This window comes from Phoxinus phoxinus (assembly GCF_949152265.1).
Source record: "Phoxinus phoxinus genome assembly, chromosome: 24".
Lineage (NCBI taxonomy): Eukaryota > Metazoa > Chordata > Actinopteri > Cypriniformes > Leuciscidae > Phoxinus > Phoxinus phoxinus.
Window position 1 is genome coordinate 20,931,499 of NC_136899.1, and position 27,497 is coordinate 20,958,995.

Consider the following 27,497-nt stretch of genomic DNA (forward strand, 5'->3'; position numbering starts at 1 on the left):
GCAATAATCCGCGTAATAAATATGTTTTTGTTTTGAGTTTATCAGCACACAAAACTGACTGGAGTTATTAACTGTAAACCTTTACCTGACTGGTGGTGATTAAACTCACGTCATCTGCCAATAAGGGCAACAACCATTAAACACTGGCAACATTATAGCGACTTCAGCAGTTTAATCACGTGCTCCTTTCGTCACAGATAATAACGAAAGTAAAAGAAGCTGATGATTCGCCATTTTAGTCAGACAGACGATTCCGTCCGATACAAAATATTATTAGATGTGAAATAGAACGGTAGACAGGCATTTATGTGTCGCCTATTTGATGAAACAGATGGAGGAGTTTGTGAATCGGTTGGCTATGTAGATACATTTTGACAAAGTTACTGTTCGCCTAACGATACTCGAGACCTTTACAGCTGGTGACTTCTACATTAATATTTTCTCTGAAAGGAAATTAACGAGGTTTCTTTTGTGTGTCGTGTTGGCTATATGATGATTTTTCAAAAGATCTCTATCTATTTCCAACTCACGATCTGGTCAGATCAATTATAATGTTTAACAATGTTTAATAACATTAGTTTTGTGTTTGTTTGTCATTTATATCCAGAGTCAGTGGAGATCAGACTGTTTCAACTGTTCAGCTTTATCATGGATGACAGACAAACATCCAGAGAAGAAGATTGTTCTAAAGGATGCAGGTAGCCTACTAAATAAACACATTAAATAACCTTTTATATAGGCTAATAAAAACAGATGTCTCCTTTAGAAAAAAACTGTGACATTCTATTTATGTGTGTGTGTGTGTGTGTGTGTGTGTGTGTGTGTGTGTGTGTGTGTGTGTGTTTTAAAGGAAATTTCTTGAAAACAATGTCTAAACCGTCCTCAAGTGCTTTTCATTAAAAAGTTTTGTTTTTATGTTTCGTTGTTCTGTTATAGTTCAGTTCAGCAGGAGAGATCAGAGCCCAGCTGTGTGTCTTTGAGGAGTGACTGGTCTATGGAGAGTCCAATAAATTTTAAGATTGACAATACACAGACTGATCTCAGGTATAAAAAAAAATTTAAATCATGTGATTGCCATTTTAATATTATGGTGTTTTTGCATTTATGATATTCATACTAGACACTGTTGTCTTCACTTGATGCAAGAGAGACATATCTACAAAGTGTCCAATTTTTTGGCTTGGACTCAGATATAGCATTTTATTGAATGAGATTCTTATATTATTTTAAACACCCAGCTTTTGTGGGCATTTCAAATGGACTGTAGTCCTTTTTATTGGTACCTGGGCTTTGTGCAATAAATTCCAGGTAATGTGCAGCAGGTGCTTATATTCAGAGCTCAAATAATTTCCTATATATTATAACCTCAAACCCATCATAACCTCCTCCAAAATGTTTCTCCGAAAATTACCAACAAATGATATCAATGTAATACAATCAAACTTTATGAAATGAACCAGGTTGTTGGTACTCAGATAATCACTGGGACCATATCATCTGCACATATTGCCAAATAGGCACAAGGTTTTGTTATCAGTTGAAGATCCTCCTTTATGCCTCTTATGACAGAGTCCATAATCTTTAAAGCATATTTTAAGGAAATACGATGGTTTTAACTCTTCTAGGACTCTATTCTGTTGATTCTTATGAAAAGAATAGTGAGGCCGATTTAGTTAAAAAACGTTTTTGTTTATTTCTCTTTTTATATTTTGCTACTTTTATTCTCACCATTAAAATAGCTCTGATAACTGACATGATGTTAAATTATAAGCAATCAATCAATCAATCAATCAACAATGTATTATTTTCATGTACAATATATAACAAACTTTCTCAAGCTAACACAAAGTTTGTCTTGACAATTTTTTTTTATAGTTTTTGTTTTTAGTATTATTACAGTTGTGCCCTTGAGGAGTTTATTTATTAATAAGTACATTTACGTATTAACTGTTGACAGAATTATTCAGGTGATGTAAAAAAAATATCAGCAATATCAGAGTGTCTGATTCTTGATTCTCTTCATGATGTTTAAGTTCAATCCCACCACAAAGATCAGCAGTTACAAACCCCGTCTGTAAGAAGAGCGACCAATCTATGAAGCAACTACAGGACTTTAATGAAAGCAGGTGTGCTGGTGTCAGGTAAAGTGTGGAATCTTTTTGATTGAGATCAAAATTAAAACGCATTAATAATTAACACATTTCATAAATATTATGATATGTTCTTGGTCACGATACAGAGAACAAATAAGACATTTTACTCTATATATGTATCTCTATATTAACTTATGTAATACATTTAATTTTGCAGCCATGAAGTCCTCAACACATTTAGATCAAAGCTGATGAAGAAGTTTAAGTGTCTGAATGAGGGAACAGCAAAGCAGGGAAACCCAACACTCCTGAATGAGATCTACACAGAGCTCTACATCACAGAGGGTGACAGTGGAGAGATCAGTAATGAGCATGAGGTGAGACAGATTGAGACACAATCCAGGAGATCAGCAACAGAGGACACACCCATCAAATGCAATGACATATTTAAACCTTTACCTGGACAAAACAAACCCATCACAACTGTGCTGACAAAGGGAGTCGCTGGGATTGGAAAAACAGTCTCTGTGCAGAAGTTCATCCTAGACTGGGCTGAAGGCAAAGTGAATCAGGACGTCCAGCTCATATTTCCACTTCCTTTCAGAGAGATCAATTTGATGGACAAAACATTCAGTCTTTCAGAACTTCTTCATGACTTTTTCCCTGAAACAAAAGAAATGGAAATATGTAGTGACAAATATAAAATGTTGTTCATCTTTGATGGTCTGGATGAGTGTCGTCTTCCCTTACATTTTCAAAAGAATGAGACTCTACGAGATGTAAACAAAAAGAAATCAGTGGACGTACTGCTGACGAACCTCATTGCGGGGAATCTGCTTCCCTCTGCTCTCATCTGGATCACCTCTAGACCAGCAGCAGCCGATCTCGTCCCCTCTGAGTGTGTCCATCGAGTGACAGAGGTACGAGGCTTCAATGAGCCACAGAAGGAGGAATACTTCAGGAAGAGAATCAGTGATCAGAGTCTGGCCGACAGGATCATCTCACACCTGAAGTCATCAAGGAGCCTCTACATCATGTGCCACATCCCAGTCTTCTGCTGGATCTCAGCCACTGTTCTGCAGAAGATGTTGAGTGAAGCAGAGAGTGGAGAGATTCCCAAGACTCTCACTCAAATGTACACACACTTCCTGATCCTTCAGTCCAACATCAAACATGAGAAGGACTATGAGAAGAACCTGACAGATGAGGACATGATCCTCAAACTGGGGAAAGTGGCTTTTCAGCAGCTTGTGAAAGGCAATGTGATCTTCTATGAGGAAGACCTGAGAGAGTGTGGCATTGATGTGACAGAAGCATTAGTGTACTCAGGATTGTGCACTCAGATCTTCAGAGAGGAGTCAGGCTTGTATCAGGCGAAAGTCTTCTGCTTTGTTCATCTGAGTGTTCAGGAACATCTAGCAGCTTTATATGTGCACCTCTGCCTCATAAACAACAACAGGAATGTATTTGACCCAGTCACCAAACGAGGTGTGTTGTCTATATTTAAGGATAGGTTTAAACCCAATTTATCAGAATATGTTTCATTTTCTGAGCTCCATGAGAGAGCCATGAATGAAGCTTTACAGAGTAAAAATGGGCATCTGGATCTTTTCCTGCGCTTCCTTCTGGGTTTGTCAGTGGAGTCTCACCAGATTCTCCTTCAGGGACTAATGACACTGAGAAGAAGAAGTTTTGACAGCAATGAGAAAACAGTTGAGTACATCAAGAAGAAGATCAGGACCATTGACTCTCCAGAGAAATCCATCAATCTGTTCCACTGTCTGAATGAACTGGGTGACCAGTCACTAGTGGAGGAAATACAACAGTATCTGAAATCTGGAACAATAAGTGGAGCCAAACTCTCTTCATCTCAGTGGTCAGCTGTAGTTTTTGTGTTGTTGACATCAGAGAAGAAGCTGGAGGAGTTTGATATTAATTCATTTGTTGGAGAAAACAGTAGAGCTGAAAAACTGAAGGTTCTCCAGAAGCTGCTGCCTGTGATTAAAGTTCAGTAAGTATCAGTGAAAACAATCACTTTACTGTAAAAACAAAAGAAAATCAAAAGCTCATGAATCTAAAAAACATACATTGTTTGAGTAATAGGTGCAATATGGGAGCATACTTGTTTTTATTGTTTTTCTGAATTTTTTATTATTATTTGTATTTAGCTATTTTATTGATGGGAATAATGACGGGGAGATGTGATTGGGAAACAATACAAGCTGACTCAAACTTGTGCCAAAGCACCTGACAGCCAATGTCTTCAACATGAGGATTCATTTAAAACAAACAAGTTTAATGTTACAAATGAACTAGTACTTAAACCATTGATATGGATTTGATCCACGTTAAAAGTTAATTCTTGATTCTTGAATGTGACATCATAATATATATAATAAAACATGTATAATTTGACATAATAAAGCACAAAATATTATAAAAAAAAGGCTATCATGGTTGAGATATCAGTTGATGGTTGTAAAATTAATGTCATGGGAATAAACTTTCTTAAGTATACGCTAGACAAAGAGAGTGATTTATCACTGATCCAGTTATAAAGTAGTTTCCCTGGCAACAACGGACATAAAATAAAATATTTATAAAGCATGTTTATTGGTTATTCTCCTGCAAGAATTCGAGCCCAAGAATGCGGTCTTACATTTAGAGAAAAGCGTGGAGTTAGTTTGTTTAATCATGTTGTATATGTCGTGTCTGTTCAGAATCTTGTTCTGTTGCACACTGAGGGTTTGTTATCCTGAGTCCATACCAGGGGCGGACTGGCCATCGGGAGCACCGGGACATTTCCCGGTGGCCTGACGGTCGTTCTGGCCTGCCGGCTGCCAAAAAAAAAAAAAAAGGCCTGCCGGCTGCCGCTGTGCAGACGATCAGCCTGGCATGTGAAAGGCTGGTGTGCAACTACGAATTCATTGACGGATCTCTCAATCGACGAATCATAATGGCGGAGTGAAAATGACAATCCCACCCCAACGTCACGAAGCACTGCCTAATATCTGACTAAATAGTTCAAAAAATGGAGCGTAAACACAAAGGAGGAGCAGAGAGGGAGCGTTTAAAAAGGAAAAAAGCCCTGGCCACAGACGCAGCAAGCTGCTGCAAAATCTCAGCCATGTTCGCCAGTAAGGGAACAGGTCGGTCAAGATTACATTTACATTATATTTGTAATAATTTGGCAGACGAACGCTTTCATCCAAATAGTGTTAATTTCGTCAGACGAGACAAGACTAAAAATGTTCGTCAACGATATTTTTTTCCATGACTTAGGTCTTGTCCACACGAACACGGGTATTTTTTATAACCGTGACTTTTTTTACGCGGTTCGCCCGTTCGTCCACACGGAAACGCAGTATCAGGTCACTGAAACCGAACATTTTTGAAAACCCCTGCCAGGGTGAGGATTTTCAGAAACGCCGGTTGCAGATAGCGTGTTTTTGCGTTTTCATGTAGACGGAGATTTTTTCAAAAACGCAGGAGGAAAAACTCTGGTTATAAAAATACCCGTGTCCGTGTGGACATGGCCTTAGACGAGACGATGACGAGACTGCACCAATGTCCAAAAACACTGACTAAGACTAACTTAACATGCATTATTGTTGACGAAAAAAGACGAGAATGTTTTGCATAAAATAAAAACTAAGATAAAATATCTCTTCATTTTCGTCTCCAATCGTCTCTACTTGCCATCATCAGGAGATAGAATATTCATCTGTTATGAACAGATTAATGTTAAAAACTAGTTGCATTAAAAAAATCTATTAAATTTTTTTCAGGTAATTATGACATTTAACCAATATTTGAGATGTGTGAAACACTATTTGACTGAAATGGTTATCAGAAATAATCTCAGAAATAATTTGTTATTTAAAAAAAAGACTAAAATGTTTTAACTAAAACTTAGAAATATTGAGTTTCTTTTTACTAAAATTAGACGACTAATTAAAATTTGACTAAAATAACGAGACTTTTAGCCGACTAAAACTTGACTAAGATACCTTGAGTTTCTTTTGACTAAAACTAGACTAAAATGACGAGACATTTAGTTGACTAAAACTAAGACTAACTAAGACATTTGTAACAAGACTAAGACTAAATTAAAAATAGGTGACAAAATTAACACTACATACAAATCACTTAGATAATCACAATAGATAAAATTAAACCAACAAACGAGCAACAATATGTAAGTGGTGCTGTGTCAAGTCTCGTTTCGTCTACATGTAGCATATTTTTTATATAATAAATAAAAATGTATAAAAAGTAGACAGAATAGTGTTAGTGGGTCAAATTGTTTAAATAATAAATAAATCAAGTAGATGGTATGGAAAAGAATACAGTGTTAGTTATTTAGATTTTTTCATTTCTAGTCTACAATATGTAGCCTACAATGTTTGTTTGTTTATTTATTTATTTTGAAAAGGTGACGAAGGAAGCAACAGTAGCACTAGAGCTGCAAATGCTCCTGCTGTTGAGCTAGAGGTGGTGGACAGTTCAGCGTTTGAGTCAGAGCAGGAACCTTCAGGTAAAGTTTAAGATAAGCAAAACTAAACATGCAGGCAGCAGGCTATACTTTTTAAACAACATGTGCTTTTTATGATTTATAAGATCAGTAGTAGAACTGTGATTTTGGGGACATACAACTGATGGCTGCACAATTATAAATCTAGTCTACCTGTTACATTAATAGGGTTAGCCTACAAGTTTATCAGTCCAGTAGATTACACGAATAGGGTTGTGGTGACTGCAGCAGCAGAGGTGGCCTGGCAGTGGAGTCAAATTCCCGGCCTGAATTATTGTCCCAGTCCGCCACTGGTCCATACCATGTCCCATTTGTCTTTTATTCACACTTAACTCTCTCTCCTGTTGTAATCTGTGACACCATGATTCAAGGTTCCTGAGTAATTTTGAGACAATGCCATCCATTGGTAACAAAGTGCAGTGTTTTATTTACTCCATCTACAAATTGTCTATTTTTTTCTCTATTTTCTATTTCTTTTTGTTGTCAGTTCATAGTGTTTACCAAGTATGATTTTCATCTCTCTACAGTTTGAGTGATTGTGGTGTCACAGAGAAAGATTGTGCTGCTCTGACTTCAGTTCTGAGATCAAACCCCTCACAACTGAGACAGATTGATATGATTGGTAAAAAACTGCGAGATCCAGGTGTGAAGCTTCTCTCTGTTGTACTGGAGGATCCTGACTGTAAACTGGAGGAACTCTGGTAAGATCATCTACGGTATATCATAGTCAGACATGTTATTGCACTGGAGTGCCGCTGGCCTACGGAGTTTGGCTCAAACCCTGATAAAACTCATCTTCCTGTAACTCTGAAGACATGGATTAGCTTGTTCAGGCGTCTTTAATTAGGGTTGGAGCTAAACTCTGCAGGACAGCGGCACTTCAAAACCGGATTTGAGGAACCCTGGACTAAATGCTTTGATGTACATTTTAGGACTACATTGCAGAAAATCTATTTCTTTCTCAGTATTTTTGTCTCCTTTTCTTTTTTGTATTCTTAATTGAAGATACATTTACTTGAGAAGCAATATGACTTAAAATGTAAAGTCTTGTATGCTGAAAAATTGCTTATGTTTTTAGAAATTTTAGATATTAGATATTTAGACTACGTCTGGATCAGATTCAGAATGATGATCAAAACACAGATGGAGTAGATCAAGTCCAACAACACCCCCAAAGCTTCACAGTCCTATACCTCGTCCTGCGTCCACATTTCATTAAGTAACATTAGGCAGTTTTGATTTTACATATGCATCTGCTTACATACGTGACCCGTTCTGGCAAAATGAGTCGCAATGAGAAAATTTTCATGACTGAGCTACACCTGTTTGAATTTAATAGTCAAAGTCAATTTTGTCAATCTAGTTAAAGTTTTCTGAAGGTTCCAAAACAAAATCATCTACCAATCATACCTTAAAATCTCTAGTAATAATTCCAAATTTGGCACACACCAAGTCAAAACCAAGTATTTATAGGAACAATATATACATATATTGAAATACTGTAATTCTGTGTAGGTATTAGTGTATATCGGGATCACGCGCTGTCTGAGGCGTCTTTGAGGCACGCTTCGGATGTCAATGTGAGAAAAATCATTTTATTTAAATCAGTATGAGTTTGAAAATCACATTTCATTGGTTCAGACTCATGCCATCGAGAATTCGCTATGAGTATTCACAAAGTTGGAAGGCTACGCTTTAAAACAATACCAAGTTATGCTGAGGGAAAGCGAGCAGAGGAAAGGTACTCCTCTCAGAAAACATACAAATAAAGATACTTTTAAATGTTTAATTGCTATTTTGATGAGGGCTTAATGAACTCACTTTTGTGAAAACCTCAAATCCGACCATTTTTCACTTGTTTTGCCTGTAACTCGTAATAGCCTGTACGCATTCTGACTCATTTTGCCAGCACAGAGTCACATATGATATCGCATGTTTCTGCTTCTTCTTCATCTGTGTTTTAATCAATGGCAGGGAAGCGTTTTATCACAAATTACAGACATTTCTGTCAATGGCGGGTGAAGAGTTCAGCAAATATTAAAATGCCACCTCAAGAAAATGTCAGTGCGAGCTAAATAATATTTATTGGGGCTGTGTTTGTCATATACAGAGCCGGACAGTAACGGAGTACATTTACTTGAGTACAGTACTTAAGTACAATTTTGAGGGATCTGTACTTTACTCGAGTATCATTTTTGGGGAGTACTCATGACTTTACTCAAGTACATTTGAGAGGCAAATATTGTACTCTTTACTCCACTACATTTCTATCCATAACCGTGAGTACTGAGTACCCGTTACTTCTTCTAAAAAAATTTAAAAAATTTAAAAATAAAAATCTCGGAAACCCTCAATTTGTTGTTTCACGTGACGGGATTGTGCAGGCGCCACTGATTGGGACAGCCTATCAGCAATCACCTTTCAGAGGTGTGGTTCAGAGGTGTGTCAGGACATTGCTATATTGCCTTCTTTGCTGGTTTAGGTTTATTGATTTGATTGATGAAAAAAACAGAGAAACTCACATGTACACACAATTGTTAGCTGAATTTTCTTTTCTGATATTACACATTAATGTAAGCTGAGCATTTGCTTTGATGATCTTGAGTATGCGGTGTGTTAAACACAGTCAGGTTCAAATGTGGGTGCAAAAAATCCATTAAAACTCTAGCAGAGGTTTGTTAGAGCGTTACCATTGTGCTATTGCCTTTATTTAATGTAAATAAAGCAACATGGTAAAATGACTTGATTTTACTTTGAATTCCTTTTATATTCTCCAAGGTATTACCATTAACATTTTTCATAACTCCATGTAGGACGTTTCTGTACAAAAATGTAAGCACTGTGGCAGTAGTAATGCAATATTTCGAAAATGTACTCTTGATACTCAAGTACTTTTAAAAACAAGTACTTCAGTACTTTTACTTAAGTAGACATCTGACTGTAGTAATTTTACTTGTACTTGAGTAAAATTTAGCAAGGGGTATCTGTACTTTTACTCAAGTAATGAAGCTGTGTACTCTGTCTGACGTCATGTCACTATGTATACGCTTATTTTCACTCCTCCCCCACTGGTTATAAACTTACTTTTTTATAAAAAAAAATAAAAAACATACCACTGATCTATCAGTGCACTCTTCTAGTCATCAAAACTAATCTACAGTAACATACTAGATGCAGATTCTACAGTAGAGAACTGTTGAGAGTACGGTAATAATACTGTGAAAACAACAAAAATCATTTACAGTCTACAAAAACACTTGGAGAACAGGGGCCCGTTCTTCATACGTGGATTACTGTTATCTGGATTTTACTGTTGACGATATTACATGATCCAGGATTGTTAGGTTCTTCGAAGCTCATCCTGGAGTTGCTGTCATAGCAACAGGTCTGTAAGCTCAAACCTGATTGGGAGCAGCTTATTTCATGTAAACATTAGATTGCATCTTTTCAAGCGCAGGTGATACTTAAAGTCTGTTCCAGCCACTGTTACTTTCTTACAAGAGTAGCCTAATGAACCAGGTACAGGACTTAAAATAATAATAATAATAATGTAAAAATAATTAGAAAATAATATTACAATATTGTGTAGTCTATCATAATAGACACCGTTTACTCACTGAGAGCATTATTTGTGAGGGAATAATTACCTAGCAATTGTATTTGGAGTCTTACATGATGTAGGCCTACAGTTAGTCTGAGCCGTACATTAATGTGCAGATATTATGGGAGTGGTTTGTTGCAGTGCAGGAGATGCAGTTAACTTATAAATAAAATGCTGTGCCATTAGAAAAATGTTCTTGCCCAATAAAAAACTTTAATCAATGCTGTCTTGCTGTCTGAAATCATTGAAAAAGTTGGTTTTGTTTGAGCCTTCACAACATCAGGATCAATAATTAACAAACAACAAAAGAAGATTATCTTTCCTCTGTGTTTCTCCTATTATTAAACTGACAATATAAACTTGTATTTTTGGAGCACAGGTGTTGAAAGCTTTTTTAATTTCTTTATTATTTTTTTATGACTGATAAATCTCCAATGAAAATTTAGACATATTTAATAGTGTAGAATTGTGACTTGTACGTGTTGATCTGAACTGACAGAGTGAAGAGTGTGTCATTGTTCTCTACAGGTTGAGGGATTGTGGAGTCACAGATGAAGGTTGTGCTGCTCTGTCTTCAGCTCTGAGATCAAACCCCTCACACCTGAGAAAACTGGATCTGTCTGAGAATAAACTAGGAGATTCAGTTCATCTGCTCTCTGCTGTACTGGAGGATCCTCACTGTAAACTGGAGACACTGTGGTAAGATTGTCTCTCTGATAGTCACACATGTCTTTGTCCTCAGTGATGAATCATTTGATGTACATTTTAGGACTAAAATTAGCTTGTAAAATGTTCTGTAAACACTAAATCTCAGTACAGAATCACAGGAGTACACAAATTACTTTATTTTTACATTTAAAAAAAATCCTTTAAATTTGGTCAATATTTAATTATATTCAATCATTTTCGTCTACAATGCCATTCCTGTTCCCCTACTGTATGTTATTCAACAGTGCTTTCCCCAATGATGTTCCTGTAATAATTCAGTGGTTCTCAACCCTGATCCTGGAGTGTCACCAGCACTGCACAGTTTAGATGTCTCTCTAATCAAACACAGCTGATTCAACTCATCAGCTCGTTAGTAAAGACTCCAAGATCTCAGGTGGGTTTGTTAGAGAAGAGAGACATCCAAAATGTGCAGTGTTGGGGTTCTCCTGAGTGGTTTATCAGATCTAAGAACGGATTTGTGTTCTTGCGGAGAAAGAATGAAATGTGCTTGCCCGAATGAATAGTTCAATATTATGTATCATTTTGATGCACAGAAGCAGGTAACGTGAATCATGTGTGTATCTCGTTAATCTAAATCTGGAGCGCCCAAAACTGTTGCTGGAGATCTACAGTACCTATCTGCAGAGTTCAGACCCAACCCTGATCCAACACCTGAGCCAGCAAATGAAGCTCTTCAGGAGCACGTCAGAGTTACAGTGAGTGGTGGTTGTTAGTGTTTACCTCTGTTTCTGTGGCCTGTTGCATGAAGCCAGTTTCAGTTGCTCCCCTTGTAAGTTTGAGATTATTTTAAGCAAACTCAGTTTTTTTCGGGCTCAAGAAAGTGGATTGGTTTTTAGCGGGTTCCATTGCCATGATAACTTGCGCTACAGGATGACCTTGAATGCTTTATTTGTTAAGTATAAAGTATAAACTATTAATCAAGAGGACTAAAGGCATGAAGTAGAGGCCATAGATATTTGTGTATTAAATATTATACAGAAGGCTAATATCCATAAAATGGCATTTTAGTTAACGATCAGCAGAATTTTACAAAGAATGTTTAGTTTAAGTTATGAGAGAATAAATAGTTAAATAGTTAAAATTTGGCTAAGATGTTATAATACAAATTGCCAAAGAAGCATTATTTTTTTAATGACTTTATACCCTAAAGGGGCAACATATGTATGTCCTAATTAAAAATTAGAAATCCAAAATAAAAAGTCATGTTTAAAAAAATAAACATGAAATTGTATTTATGTCTGAATAAGCAATACAATAGCAAGACATTAATTTTCTGATGTCTTTTTGTGGCCTTTCCCTTTTTAGGGTTAATATTAAACTTTGCTGTGTATATATATATATATGCTTTTAAACATATTAAGCTTGCATGTATTCTTTTGAACTCTTTGTGAAACTATATAAATTAAAGGACTATTTGTTTGATTCACTTGCATTGATATAGTCGGTTATTTTCTTTCAGCGGTCTTCTCAAACTTTCGCTCCAGCAGCTGTGTTTATTTCTGCCTTGTAAATGCATTTAATTTCATGATATTTTTTTCATAATGATCTCTTAATCTTCAGCAGAGAAGTGAATTGCGTGGCTCTCTCACGAGAAGTGAATCAAACTGACGTTCTCCATGTTCCGTGTGATTGGCTGTTCACACACTTTCACGTGGACACGCTTCAGAGTTAATTGCAAACTCTGGATCAAACCTGAGTTGACAGAAAACGTTTATGCAGAGCTTTGTGAGCCCGTTGAACCGGATCTAATCCAGGTTGGATTTATATTTATATTTGTCAACTCTAAACCTATTCTGAAACTCAGTTTGTTCAACTAGCTTCATGCAACAGGCCTCAGGAGGCGCACCAAATCTACACACTCTTCCTGACCAAACACACCCTATTCAACTGTATATGTTCAATACAGCTATCTTGCTCATTACACTTTACATAATAGGCTAATTCACACATTTTAGCCAAATGCTAGCATGAAATTAGATAGGATGTACACCATATCTTATTTATACAAAAGTAATACAATAGTTCTCATTATGTGTTTTTACGACTGTTTTCTATGAGACAGAAAGCCCAAATGAAGAGGAAGGGATACAGAGACAGATATTTGTTTTCTTTACTGAAACAGTGTTGTAATTCTCAATTTAGGTTTGACCATATTGGTTTCACTTTATTTGAATGGTCCCTTTAACACATTCTGTTGACTATAAGTACAGGTGCACAGCATGTCTACTAACTCCCATTGGAGTGTTAATAGATTTATTAGTAGACTGGTAGGGTTAGGGTTAGAATAAGTTGACATGTAGTTGCAAAGTTACTTATAGTCAACAAGCAAGTTCAAAAGCATCATAAAAATGTGTTCCCATCATATTTAAAGGGATAGTTCAACGTTTACTCGCTTTCATGTTGTTCTAATGTTTAATGTAGTAGAGCAGAGTTTAGAGTTAGCTTCAATCAGACATGGATTACTTGGGTTGTATTCACACCAGGAAAGTCCGCTAGTTCACTTGCTTTGGTCCGGACCAAATACAATGTTGATTTTTTTTGTTTGGTACGGTTCGCTATCACACTGCCCTTTTTGCAAGTGAACCAAAATTTGGATACAAAACCACATGTGTGCTAAAGTCATCCATTCATTGGACAGACATTCTCAAGCAGGGAAAAGCAGGAAGTGCAAAAACAGGCAATTTATGGAGATCTTCCATAGTGTAATTTTTATTCTTTTACTGATTTGGTGTTATCAGCTACTAACGCAATATGAAGAAACTTATGAGCATCATATGATACAATGTCATCTATACGATGTTGTAATTAAGATTTTGCGAAGACGAAGATATGCTGCAAGACAGTTCTGGCGGAGAAAGCATTCTCTCTCTCTGTGTCTCTGTGTCTCTGTCTCTGTCTCTGTCTCTCTCTCTGTCTCTGTCTCTCCTCTCTGTTCTCTCTGTACAAACCTACAAAGTTAGTTTGGAACCGTACCGAGATCACCTCTTCAGCTGGGTCTCGGTTTGCTTGTTTGGTCCGCACCCGAGTGCAATTGCTGTATTCACACCTGCCCAAAAGATCCGCACCAAGGGGGGAAACGAACTTGATTTCGCTTCAATCGAACTAAACAAGGCAGGTGTGAATACACCCTTAAATTACCCGTCACAGAAGAATCCAACATCTGTTGATCTAATGAGTCATTTTTAGTTCTGAACTGTTGTTGTCAAGAATGTTTTATTGTTTCCCATTTTAAATCGGAATGAAATACTGTTGTTGTCCCTCATATGGTATAACCGGTTTACATATACCATGGCAAGCCTAGTTGCCACCCCTCATTCTGCACTTGCCACCCCAAGTATAAAATCCTGGACACATCCCTGCTCCTAATACTTTCACCTTCACAACCAGTCTCCCGTCGGTCTGACAGCGACGCTGCGGGAGGAAAAGTCCAGTTAGCACAGCTTGACTTGGAAATTGCAATCACTCCGATATTATTACAGAAACATATGAATGAAAACGTAGCTTTATATCTTGCAAATAACATCAGGATAAAACATTTAGGTTAACCTACCATACTCTTGTGTGCTTTCATCTTCACGATGAGTGTGTCAGAGAGTGAAGAGGTGTAGTTGTTTTTTGAGGTCATTTAGAACTGTTGGATTATGAAGCACAGGTGTTGAAAGCTTTTTAAATTCCTTTATTATTTTTTATGACTGATAAATCTCCAACTGAAATTTAGACATTTAATAGTCTGTGTAGAATTGTGACTTGTACGTGTTGATCTGAACTGAGAGAGTGAAGAGTGTGTCATTGTTCTCTACAGGTTGAATAGTTGTGGAGTCACAGATGAAGGTTGTGCTGTTCTGACTTCAGCTCTGAGATCAAACCCCTCACACCTGAGAGAACTGAATCTGTCTAGGAATAAACTAGGAGATTCAGTTCATCTGCTCTCTGCTGTACTAGAGGATCCTCACTGTAAACTGGAGACACTGTGGTAAGATGAACTCTCTGATAAACACATATATATTTATCCTTCGTAATATTATTTATTAGTAATGTAATACTTTTTAACTTTTTTACTCAATGATCACCAACTTTGCTGGTTAAACCCTAGCTTGTTTTCTGGTCTGAAGGAGTCCAACCAAACAATTACACATCCACACAACACAAATGAGAGTCAACTGAATACATTTTATTGAGAGCTCATTTTCTGTACAATTATAGGTTGACCACGAAAACCAAAACCAGTAGTTTTATGTGTGATTCATAGACACTCTGTTAAACAATAAATTACAAGTGATATTTACTTCAGTCCAAATGCACATTAAATATTCAGTTAAACCAGTGAACATCACAGGTGAGCCAATGCTTGATTCAACATGCTAATCCTAAAACATAAATGTTCTCCCGGCATATATATTTACTCCACATCACAAACAAGACAAAACATTACACAAATACACAAAGTATAAATGTTATATTAAAACAACAGTGTTTTTAAACTGACAGAGTTACAACACCCATAGACTTCTATAGGAATCGAGGAATGCGGAAATAACGCCAACGGTTTTTATTGCAGTAAACACCATTACAATAAGGAAAAACAAAACCACAATAAATGTCCTAAAAAACAGACCATAAAACAGAAATAGAAATAATAATAATATCAGGGACCAAAGGGCTACAGGTTCTTCTAATAATTAAAATGTCTTTAATAAATTGATTAATCTTCCACTTTTCAATTTTGACATTCTTAAAGGACAAGTTCGGTATTTTACACTTAAAGCCCTGTTTACAGATCGTATCTGATGAAATAGAACGGTTAAGATAAAAATTTGGACACATGCTCCTGTCCCGAGAATTTTAGGTTTATTTAGCTTTTGTAGACCTATTTTGCCAAGCGCGTCACACCCGTGATTCTTCCGTTGAGAGCTTGAATAATAGACACTCAAGCCCAGTTGGTGGCGATAATGCACCTTTGCCAATTGCAAGCAAACCACTGGCATATACACAGAACAAGCAGAAGATCGCTGTCTTCATTGAAAGCATTACAAACAGACAGCTAATAATGGGGCGAATTTGTGCAGTTCCGAATTGCGGGAAGATTCGTGGCAAAAGGAACACCACCAAGTGCCTGTAAGCCTTGAGACAGCAGCAGCTTCGGCAACAGGCGTAACACTGGACTCCGTTGTCAACTGCAGTTCAAACTCTGCCTTTCTTTGCAGAAATTCCTCCTCTGAATATTCAGGCTCAAACCTGTAACCCTGTCCATCAAAATCGATCTCAAAACCGTCATCCTCCCATATAAATGTCTCGGAATCCATTTCTAAGTTGACACAGATAGCTTCGATCTTGTAAAAATGTTTAGATAGCTTAGCCTACGATACCGCGTCCGCGACTGCATAAGACTACAAAAAGCATACAAACAACCCCATTTCCGTTTCCCGCGGCGGAGTAATACCGTAACGTTACCTCACACAGCGAATCCAATACAAGTCAATGGAGTTGGACAAAAACTAAGATAAAACCTGTTGGAATGCATATTTTTTCAGCGATTTTTGAGTGCACATACCAGTGAACACCCCTGACCACTCGGTGAGTTTCACGTCTTTGTAAACGAAAGTTTAATGTGTTTTAGGAAGGAATCTTCCAGTGCACATAGACCACCATTGTGGGGGTGGAGGGGAAAGCGAACTAAACCTAAAATTCTCGGGACAGGAGCATGTGTCCAAATTTTTATCTTAACCGTTCTATTTCATCAGATACAATCTGTAAACAGGGCTTTAAGTGTAAAATACCGAACTTACCCTTTAAGGATTTACAGTAAATCCAAAATTATATATAAAAAACAAACAAACAAAAAAACAGAAAACAATGCACTGAAAACGTGTGTTGGGTTTTAAATGATTTAATCATGCACATCGGTTCCACATAAACCAATTAAACAAAGATAATTTGTTCACATAATGTCCACATCATGGAATCAAGTAATTTCCAAGTAACCCAATTAAGAAGTTTTAAAGTGATTTTAATATGGTTCATAACTGGATTAAATTCATTCAATTTCTTATATTTGTGTCACATGACTGAATTCTAAGATTGCATAAGCTAACTACCAAACTATTAATTAGCAATCACATATATTAGCATGCTAAATGCTAAGCATGAAATCTAATTGTAATATAAACATATTTGAAAAAATATTATTTTAAATGGCCATTAATGGATCATAATTATTGGACAAATATTATTTAGTACCAAATCTCCTCAAAATATTAAATTAATATTATTAAAATATAGTCCATTGCTTGTGTGAGGGTGCTCTTGCATTCATTTGAGACTGCTTATATTTTTTAGCCATGTTTTAATTTAACAATAAATATTTGTGATCAAGCATTAATTGACAGACCCCTGCAGTGCGGCTGCGGACCCTTGTGTTAAACTGATCTGAACTGAGAGAGTGAAGAGTGTGTCGTTGTTCTCTACAGGTTGTGGGGTTGTGGAGTCACAGATGAAGGTTGTGCTGCTCTGACTTCAGCTCTGAGATCAAACCCCTCACACCTGAGAACACTGGATCTGTCTGAGAATAAACTAGGAGATTCAGACATGAAGCTTCTCTCTGATCTGAAAAATGATCCACATTATAAACTGGAGACACTATTTTGTAAGTAGATTATTTACTACAGATTAAAAAATACAGTAATTTGTAACATATTTCGTCAGATTACACAAGCTTTGTAACCTAATCTAAATAATGTTGAATACTTTGGAATACTAATAAGGTTTGTAACAAAGGGTCCACCAAACATAGGACTTGGTTTTCCCCTGCATATTATTTTTAACAACATCAGTTTTACACAGTATTTCTTGAAGGAAAAAAATATATATTTTTAGAAAAAAAAATGATAACCTTAATTTTCTTTTTACTGATGCAACACAATGCATTAAAAGCTGGGGTGTGTAAACTTTTTTTTAAATTGCATGAACCGGATCAATTATTTTGTCTTCTGTGAAACAGGGAAGTATTCACTTCTGAAGGGCAGTACTAAATGAAAAAAAGATGATCTTTAAACATAATGTACACATCATCATAATCCTGTTTAAAGTTTACACCCCCTGCTCTTAATGCATTGTTTCCTTGAGCATCAGTAAATGTTTTCACCTTTTGTAATAGTTGTGTGTGAGTCACTCAATTGTCCTTAATGTAAAAAGATGGATCTCAAAATCATAGTCATTGTTGGAAAGGTGTCAAATATGCAGAAGATTTTGGAAAACCTAAAAATGTGCAATACCTGGAGGATTTCTCTGGAGAACAGCGGGCAGTTTAACTGCTCAGTTATTTTTCCTAGATCCTGTAATAAACATTATTTGTTCTCATTGTTCTGAGAACACACAGTCTCTATGAAATAAACTACATATGCTGTATAATCATGTAATCAGTGAGTACATAGATGTTGTCTGACAGGAGGTCCGCTCTGACTCTGGCCTTTGTCACTGAAGAATTTACGATTACAATGAATTGAGAGAGAAGTTTCTGTTCATCACATCATTCATATAATGCGAATAATCTCAACCTTTGGTTTCCACGACGGTAAGTGTGAAGTGATCCTGACACGATCCTGACAGTGATCCTGACACTGTTCACAATGGTCTTGATCAGGATCTTCCTCATCTTGTCGTTCACCCGCGAGCAGAACAACAGCTCTGATGCTCTCCTCACCTTTATATCTCTGGCTGCAATATTAACGTACTCTGTATGCATCTCTGCCTGTGTTTGTTCTGAAATGAATCCACTGATGTGATGTGACCGCAGTAATGTCTCATCCTCCATATGTGACTGTGTGTGTTTTATTGTATTTTCCTCAGTGTGAATAAGGAGCCGCTACAGAGACGTCACAGTCAATAGAGACTGAAGACACAGAGACGTCACAGCGATCTCACTCTCGTGTGTGTGTGTGTGTGTGTGTGTGTGTGTGTGTGTGTGTGTGTGTGTGTGTGTGTGTGTGTGTGTGTGTGTGTGTGTGTGTGTGTGTGTGTGTGTGTGTGTGTGTGTGTGTGTGTGTGTGTGTGTGTGTGTGTGTGTGTGTGTGTGTGTGTGTGTGTGTGTGTGTGTGTGTGTGTGTGTGTGTGTGTGTGTGTGTGTGTGTGTGTGTGTGTGTGTGTGTGTGTGTGTGTGTGTGTGTGTGTGTGTGTGTGTGTGTGTGTGTGTGTGTGTGTGTGTGTGTGTGTGTGTGTGTGTGTGTGTGTGTGTGTGTGTGTGTGTGTGTGTGTGTGTGTGTGTGTGTGTGTGTGTGTGTGTGTGTGTGTGTGTGTGTGTGTGTGTGTGTGTGTGTGTGTGTGTGTCTTCACTGCAGTTTCTTGTTTGGATCTTTTTGTGGGTCTGATTTTTTTAATTAAAGATGACATCAGATTTTGTGGGAGAAATCCGTCTAACAAATACGTGTCTAAATTGCAATGGTACAGAATGAGAAAAACAAAGATGACATGTGGAAAGGTCAGTTGGGTTGGATATGTAAAGAGGGCCTTAAGGGCCTTGGAAGGTACCTAGAAAAAGCTTGCAGGTAAACATATGTAGAAAAAGGTCCAAAGATCGTATGATAACAGTGCTAGGAAAGTATACAGAAAACATGTATGGAGTGGAAAAGTACCCAGAAAAACATGTATGTAATCATTTTTTTAAAAACGCATGCTAAAGGCTGGCCACAATTTGCCTTTGGCTAAGCCACGCCCTAGAATGTAGATTGACCAATCACAGCGCAGCCAAGAACGAGCTCCCACAGAGGTCCAACACTTGTTCACAGCGCTCCATTGACTTTAACACAGGCGTCTCATATTTTTGGTCTCGGCAGGCTATTACCGTCGTAGTTTTATAAAAAATATGGTTAAACGTTGTGCCTGGGGCATTTGTAGCACAGATACGCGTTTCCCAGAGAGGTTGGAGGGGGTTGTCCGTTTTTTTCCCTTCCCAAAACCGAAGTAAAATACTGGCAAGTGTCGTTTTTGGATTAAACTGTGTGGACGCCCTCAGTCAGCGAAACCCCTCAAGGATCAACAAGCACACTTTTGTGCTCTATTTTTGCTTTTAACCTTACTTTGAAGTTATACTAGTTAGACAGTTTTATGCTGTTTAGGTTATGATTTCGGTTCTCTACCCTAATTGTTGATACGCTAGCAGTAGCACACGCTGATAATAAATACAACTTTTGTCGCTTGTAGTGTGCACGCACATTTATACTCGCGAAGTCCGTTTGCTTTGTAATAACGATTATAGAAGTGAATAGAGACCTACCCAGCTTTGCATGAACAGTGTTGCTCTTTGATATTGTTAGTCCCAGCCTCCATCTCGATTAGGATATGCGGTGGTTCATTTTTTGACTGTGACCGTTATGATTTTGCCTATATTTGGATACCTTGTTGTTGCTTGCGTTTCACCTTTAGGTCTTGAATAAAGCCTTCAAACGCATATTGCAGCCCCTTTTGCCTACTTCTATCGGACACTTTATTTGCTGCTTTATAAAAGTTTGATAAAATTCCAGCAGGAAGAGCTGTCACAGCATAAGCCGTGTCGATACCAAACCAGAGCCCAGATGAAGTTGTCGGAGGTAGCAACAGTAACTAAGGGGGGCGGGGCTTAGCCAAAGGTGAATTAGAAGTAGGCCAAGGGTGAGGGAACTTCTAATGGTGGCGAAATAGTTGGGTGGAGCAACCACTAAAAGATAGCGGGAAGACCACTAATTGGACACCCAGAGATAAGAAAATGTATAAGACCTGAATACTGGCCCATGTAGATTCAGATGCCTTGCTAACATCTCAATTTGTTGAACTGCTCAATAAAGTTGATTCTTCTGAGACCTGAAACTTTGACTCTGCTAGAACTTTTTTGAAACCTGATCCAGACTTTGAAGACTTAGAATTTTCCACAACAATTTCCACAATGATCTAATAGAGGACTTGAACTCACTAATAAATAATGTAAGATTCTTCTATTTGTGATGACTCATGAAAACTGCTGAAGAAAATATTTTTGTAGACTAAACTGGGAATGGTCGCATCACTTGCATATTGTTGGTTTTATTGCTTTTATTGCTCTCCTTTATATGTCGCTTTGGATAAGTGTCTGCTAAATGATCACATGTAAATGTAAACGTGCTGAAAAATTGCTTTGTTATTGATTAGATATTGCACTGCTTGATTACATTGTTGATGGTGTAACTTCCAATATTCAATGACAATTAGATTATTTTAATCAACAAGATATAAACAGTGTATATTAGTAATTTATTATTTAGGACAAGAATGTGCAGAAGAGTAATAGAAGTATTTTAAATGAATATGTTACCAGCAAATATTGACGAGGAGGATTTCATCAAACATTAATTTCTGTTTTTGTTAGGCTATATTTTTTATGTCATGATTTATAAAGTTTTATCCTTAAATCTCAGTTTTCCCCTCATGTCTTAGTTTATCAATTGCTACCAAGGCAATTCAAAATGTGACTTATAATTCATTTAATCTGTTATTTTTAAGATACACCTGATTATATTTTAATGAGCAAAAGTCTAGTCTGTTCAGAGGGAGTATCTCAGGACTTTTGTCCCTCATAGGAAAAAGAAAACTGAAAAGGTTTGTCACTTAATGATTTAAAGGTCATTCAAAATCTGATATAATTTAGAGTTTTTATAAGTGGACTTTAATGCAGTCAATCAGGTCTTAGCACAGGCCTATAGAAGTGTAATGTTCAGACTCAACATATCATTTTAAAATGATTAAACAATATCGATATTAGGCTATAGATTGAAAATATGTCTGAGAGACAGACACACAGTCCATTCTATGGGATTTAGAAACTATCCAAAGTCCAACAACAAATGATCACAACACGTGTTTTTTTTTCATGAATGTAATTTTGCACTGAAATTACAACTGCAATAATAATGTTATGAAATTAATGTTTTAAATATAACATTTTGAATATAGAAATATTAAATATTGGAAATAATTAAATTATACTTTTATATGGCAGGTTCCGGTTACATATATTCTTCATATGCGCAATATGCAGGATTTCCGTTTTAGTCAAACAGCGACCCCTAGAGTCACTGTGGAGTACTTGTATTTAACGTTACACTGCACATGTATGGGTGATTCTCCAACTACAGGCACTTTTGTGTCCTTGGCCTTTTTTTGTAAATATTGTCATTATTAAGTTCATGCTCCAACATCCTAGTAACCACCTAATCTTGCCCCTGTTTTCTTTTGAAAAAACTTTTGCAAGGCTGTTTATTAGCAGATTTTGCAGTTTTATGCTTGTCCCCAACTCAGACTGGCCCTTTAATGTTAAAAAATTATATTAAAAGATCGATGTAAAAATATTTTTAACATGTTTGTCTTAAGGACAAATAAAATAATATCATCGAAATTCCATATGTATATCACACCTTTAGACACCATTTTTGGAATAAAATAAGTCCAGGTTTTCCGTCATTTCCACCTCCCTAAACAAAATCCACTTTCATAGATCCACCTTAAATATTTTATTTACTTGCTAACCATGGAAATAATAGTGCAAAGGATGTATTAGTTGAAGATGAAACTTCAGGCACATGTGCTCTTCAGCACAAGAGAATAAATCAAGGTAACTCAAGCTTTTATACAGAGTGTTCAGCGTCATTTCCCCCTTGGCTGTAGTTCGATAGAATTATGTACAACAAATATGAAAATAATGCATTTATGTTTATTACGAGTAAACAGCATATGCTAAGTCCAAAAAAACGTTAGCTAGATGAGGGTGTGCTAATATTGCAGAAAAACTGCTAAGATGTTGGAAAGGTCACAGGTCACGTCATCTGTCTAAGTTATTTGTCTGTGTACTCTGGTTCAAAAAGGTAGGGAAGTGCGAAAATAATCATCAAATTTTCTCTTCCAACTTCAAAATCGTCTGACATCTTTGTTTTAATTTTTTTTTTTTTTTTTTCGTGACCTTTCCAACGTGATGACGTAATACATAGTGCATCTCGGAGATGGTACAAGACGGGCATTTGTGGTTAAAAAGCATATATATATATATATATATATGATTATTTTTGGTAGAAAATAACCGATCGTTCCGCTAGATAAGACCCTATTCCTCAGCTGGGATCATGCAGAGCCATTTGAAGCACTTCAAAGCCCTTTGAAACTGCATTGATTTGGACTTCAATATGTTGGTTGCGATTGAAGTCCGTTGTGTGGCGCAAAATAATATGAAATGTTTTTCTCAAAAAACGTAATTTCTTTTCCACTGAAGAAAGAAAGACATGAACATCTTGGATGGCATTTATTGGGGTTGAGTAAATTATCAGGAAATCTTCATTTTGAGGTGAACTCCTTTAACTGTGGCAACATGAAACATATGGGATGAGGGTTTGAAGATTCACGGAAAGAGAATCTTTCTTAGATAGAAAGGGGCTAAATTCAAGAAATGGTACAGTATTTTATAGTTTATACAAAACAGCATCTTAAAAAATATAATGCTAACACTGTATTTTACAGTGTCCTTATTACACGTTACATATGCTTGCTGTTACTAACACTATGCATCTGACGTTACTAAACGACTACATTCAACTAACCATAAACTATATCCTAATCCACCCTATAGAAAGTACATGTTTATTATTATTACTTAATTATTAATTGTATACACTGCAACAACGATACCTTAAAATAAAGTGTAATTAAAATAACTGATGTGTAAACTTTCTAGATCTGGTAAAGAACTGTAAATGCTACATCTTGCGTGAAGAACGACAGTGGGTCTAAGAGCGAGCCTTGTGGCACTCACAGCTTAATCTGTATTTGTTCAGACGGTATCATTTTTATGCATGCATGGTGGTAACAGTCTGATAAATATAACCAAAACCAATCTAAACTCGCAGTCTAAGAATGCTATCATGGTTCTCAAGCCTTTCCAAATAATTAATATAGTCTATTATTTGAACAAGACGGTTTAGTAGACAGCCTGCCACAAGTTGTAAAAGGTCCAAAAAAAAAATCTGGTTATTTTTTGTGTTCAGACTATGCAGTTGACAGAACCTTTCTTTAATTAAAGTCTTTGCACACAATTCTAAACTCACCTCTAAGAATATGAATATGTGATGAAAGTGTTAATACTGGGTTATTGTTACAAATTAAAAACGAGGCATGGAAAGAATATCACTAGCTAAAAACTAATTTTGGACAAAGACAATTATAACTGTAAAAAGTTATTTTACCAACATCAACCCATACGAAATTATAGCATTATAGCAAAACCAGGTCCACTGACATGTCGATGCCTTGCTAAGAAAGCATGACAAATCATCAGGGGTGTTTCAGGCTATGTTTAGGTTAGGGTGTTTAGGTTATGTTTAGGTTATTGTGGGCTGTGTTTTATGTTTGTCAAGCAATTGGGAAATAAAACGCAAAAAATTTAATAAATGAAATACATACACAATTAAACCCTGACTCGCATGCAAAGGGACATGAATTCTTTGCATATATGCAATAATTTAAAATGATAAAACAAGATTTTTGTGGTTCATTTTAGCAATATTTAGGGCTAATCCTAAAGTGTGGCATGAGGGGCATTGGAAATCATCTTGTGATATTAGTGTGCCATCCACTGTCTCTGCTATGCAACTGCAGCTCAATAAAATATGTAATCAAAACAAAGTTAATATCACCAACTGTCCTTGAATACCCTAGTAAGTTGTTACCCAACCCTTTGTTGTTTTGAGAACAACAAAAAACATTGATTAAAGTTTCAACCCCTGAAAAATGAATGGTTCCACAAATCTGTAGGGAATGACAGGAGAAACAATAGGGGATACAACTAAATGAAGCGTTATTATCTTGGCCTTCTCAGGTGTGTATATCAGGTTTATGTAATGTTCATATGGTCACTGTGATCTGCTTTCAGCATCCTCAAATTCAAAAAGAATCCCCCAATACATCAAGTATCTGTGTTGTGATGATGAGGTGACCATGACTCTGTGGGTGACTGGGATACGTATTGCAAAGGTGAGCAGAAACCAGGCCACACACCAAAAACCAAAATAGATAATGATTGTATGATAGACACTAAGTTTACCTTTTTACAGCACAAATTGGCATTATAAATTATAGTTTACAATAAAAAAAAATGTTTACTGTAAATTGTAGCTGTATTGTGTTGGGTCCTATTGTGAGCTGTCTACTTTGTCAAAAAATAATAATAATAATACAAAAATGAGTTCTACTACCTTATTAACGGTCTTGTTTTGTCATGTTTTTTTCATAGTATGGTAAGCAGTTATATGAAAACTACAAAGCCGCTGTGAGGAAAGCAGCCGGCACTGCGACCTGGGCTAACCGCACTATCCAGGCCTCCTCCAGCGCATCCACACCCTCCCCTACACCTAAAGGTAGAGATAATCAGCTAAATAGATTGTTATAAAATGTATCATATATCTTGATATATAAAAGGATTTAGATTCAATTTTTGTGTCTATCTTTCAGCCAAAGCTGCGAATGGACACGCTCCTCAGCTTCCAAAGGACACCAAGGTACCTCTAAATCTATCAGTTGCCTTAATAATGAACAACACCATAATATAATACGATAAATAATATAAGTTCATGGACCATACTGAAGTGTGGACTGAATGTAATGTTTTCAGACACTTAACTGCATGTTAATTGCAATAAAATAAAATATAGTTTAAATGTATTGACACACTTAAGTACATATTTTTTATAACATTTCATAATTCTATTTTCTATTAAATATGTAGTGTACTGTAATAAAATGTACTGCCGAATGTACTGAAAAGCATTTATAGGAAACTAAAATATACATATATAATTTCTATTGAAACTTGTCATGTTTTCAATATTTAATTACACATTTGCCATGATGAAGTTGCCAATTGGTACATTTAAAATATATTACCATTAAATGTATAAACGAATAACACACTACAGTTAAAATTATAATCAAATTTACATGTGCTCTAGTATGTTTGTCAACACATCAAAATAAGTGTACTGCAAAGGATTACTAATCTAGGATTACTAGGATTACTTTAAAAATGCATTATAAATAAAAGTTTAACTGTTAATTTGTCATGATTGCAAAGTACACTTTTTAAAATTGTACTTAACTCTGTTAAGAAACAGTCATGAAAGTGCACTGTCTTTAAATACACATATAGTTGCCTTTTATTTAATTAATATGTTATCTAAAAATATTTTTAAATATACTTTAAAGATTTAAAGCACACAATTAAGCACACTACTTTTTCACAAATGGTGACAGTTCCTTTATGGCGCTTTTCCACTGCATGGTACGGTACGGTACGGCTCGCTTCGGCTCGCTGTAAATGGTACCACCTCTGTTGAGGTTCCAAGCGTACCGTACCGATACTAAACGTGACGTGAAAACACTGCAGATCACTGATTGGTCAGACAGAATCGTCACTTCAGCGTCATTGTATTTGCGACACGAGACACTAAACCCGCTAGATTTAAATAGCCAGACAACAGCCAACGCGGTAGCACCTGTTTTTAGAGTATTTACTTGACAAAAAAAGTAAAAACAAACAAACAAGAAATGGCTGAATCGTGGTCAGTGGACGAGGTGCAGACGTTCCTCTCGTTGGTTGCCGAGGAGCGGAAGTAGCACAGCTCTTAGCCGCACACGGCTACCACCGGACCTACAATAACGATCAGTCCCACCCACTTTGAAGCGGAACTAACTGCAGTGGAAAAGCAACCGAGCTAAAGCGAACCGAACGAACCGTGCCGTACCGAGTCAAGTCGTACCACGCAGTGGAAAAGCAAAGCGAGCCGAACCGTTCCGCGCTGAATCGAATCGTACCGAGCAGAACCGAGCCGTACCATGCAGTGGAAAAGCGCCATTAGAGTTGTTTTAATCCCCTTGTAATTTCATAATTAATTTGAAATGCACCTGAATGCTACTTTTGTTTTTGTTTTTGAAGGGTCCTGGCAACCAAACATCTTTCCCACCACCTCCGCCTTCAATGGAAACCCTGCCTCCTCCACCACCCGACCCCATGTTGCCTCCCCCTCCCCCCGCTCCTCCTGCCAGCACAGCCAAAGTCAACAAGTTTCCTCCTCCACCTCGATTCCCACAATCCTCCTTCCCACCTCCACCTATGGATGACCTGCCTCCACCACCACCTCCTCCAGAAGATGCCGAGCTGCCCCCTGACTTTCTTCCTCCACCGCCTCCTAGTTTTGCACCTTACGGGGGAGACTCGCTCCCCCCACCGCCTCCAGACCCCATTACCTCCCTTCCACCTCCTCCTCCTGATCCCCAAAACTTTGCATCTGCAGGTGGAGCTCCACCACCTCCTCCACCCCCGCCTCCACCACCAGCTCCTGCACCGGCTGCCCACCCATCCGGCTCCGTCAGAAAAATGCCTCCAGCTCCACCAAAGAGAACTACACCTCAACAAACAGCGCCCCCAGGTGGCGAACTAATGTCAGAACTGATGACAGCGATGCTGAAAAAGCGCAGTCAACAATGATCTTGAAGACAG

General features: G+C 37.1%; 1 protein-coding gene across 1 annotated transcript; it reads left to right on the forward strand.

Annotated features, from left to right (window-relative positions):
* Nucleotides 1-226: 226 nt before the first annotated feature.
* Nucleotides 227-27,485, forward strand: LOC306992598 (NACHT, LRR and PYD domains-containing protein 3-like; the record flags this gene model as incomplete). Its single annotated transcript, XM_079601702.1, has 13 exons — nt 227-419; nt 608-698; nt 937-1,044; nt 2,034-2,141; nt 2,311-4,104; nt 7,155-7,328; nt 10,757-10,927; nt 14,760-14,930; nt 17,425-17,600; nt 24,876-24,976; nt 25,236-25,359; nt 25,454-25,500; nt 26,934-27,485. Exons 2-13 carry the CDS (start codon nt 649-651, stop codon nt 27,483-27,485), a joined length of 3,576 nt encoding a protein of 1,191 aa, XP_079457828.1. The 5' UTR covers nt 227-419; nt 608-648.
* Between the last annotated feature and the right edge of the window lie 12 nt (nt 27,486-27,497).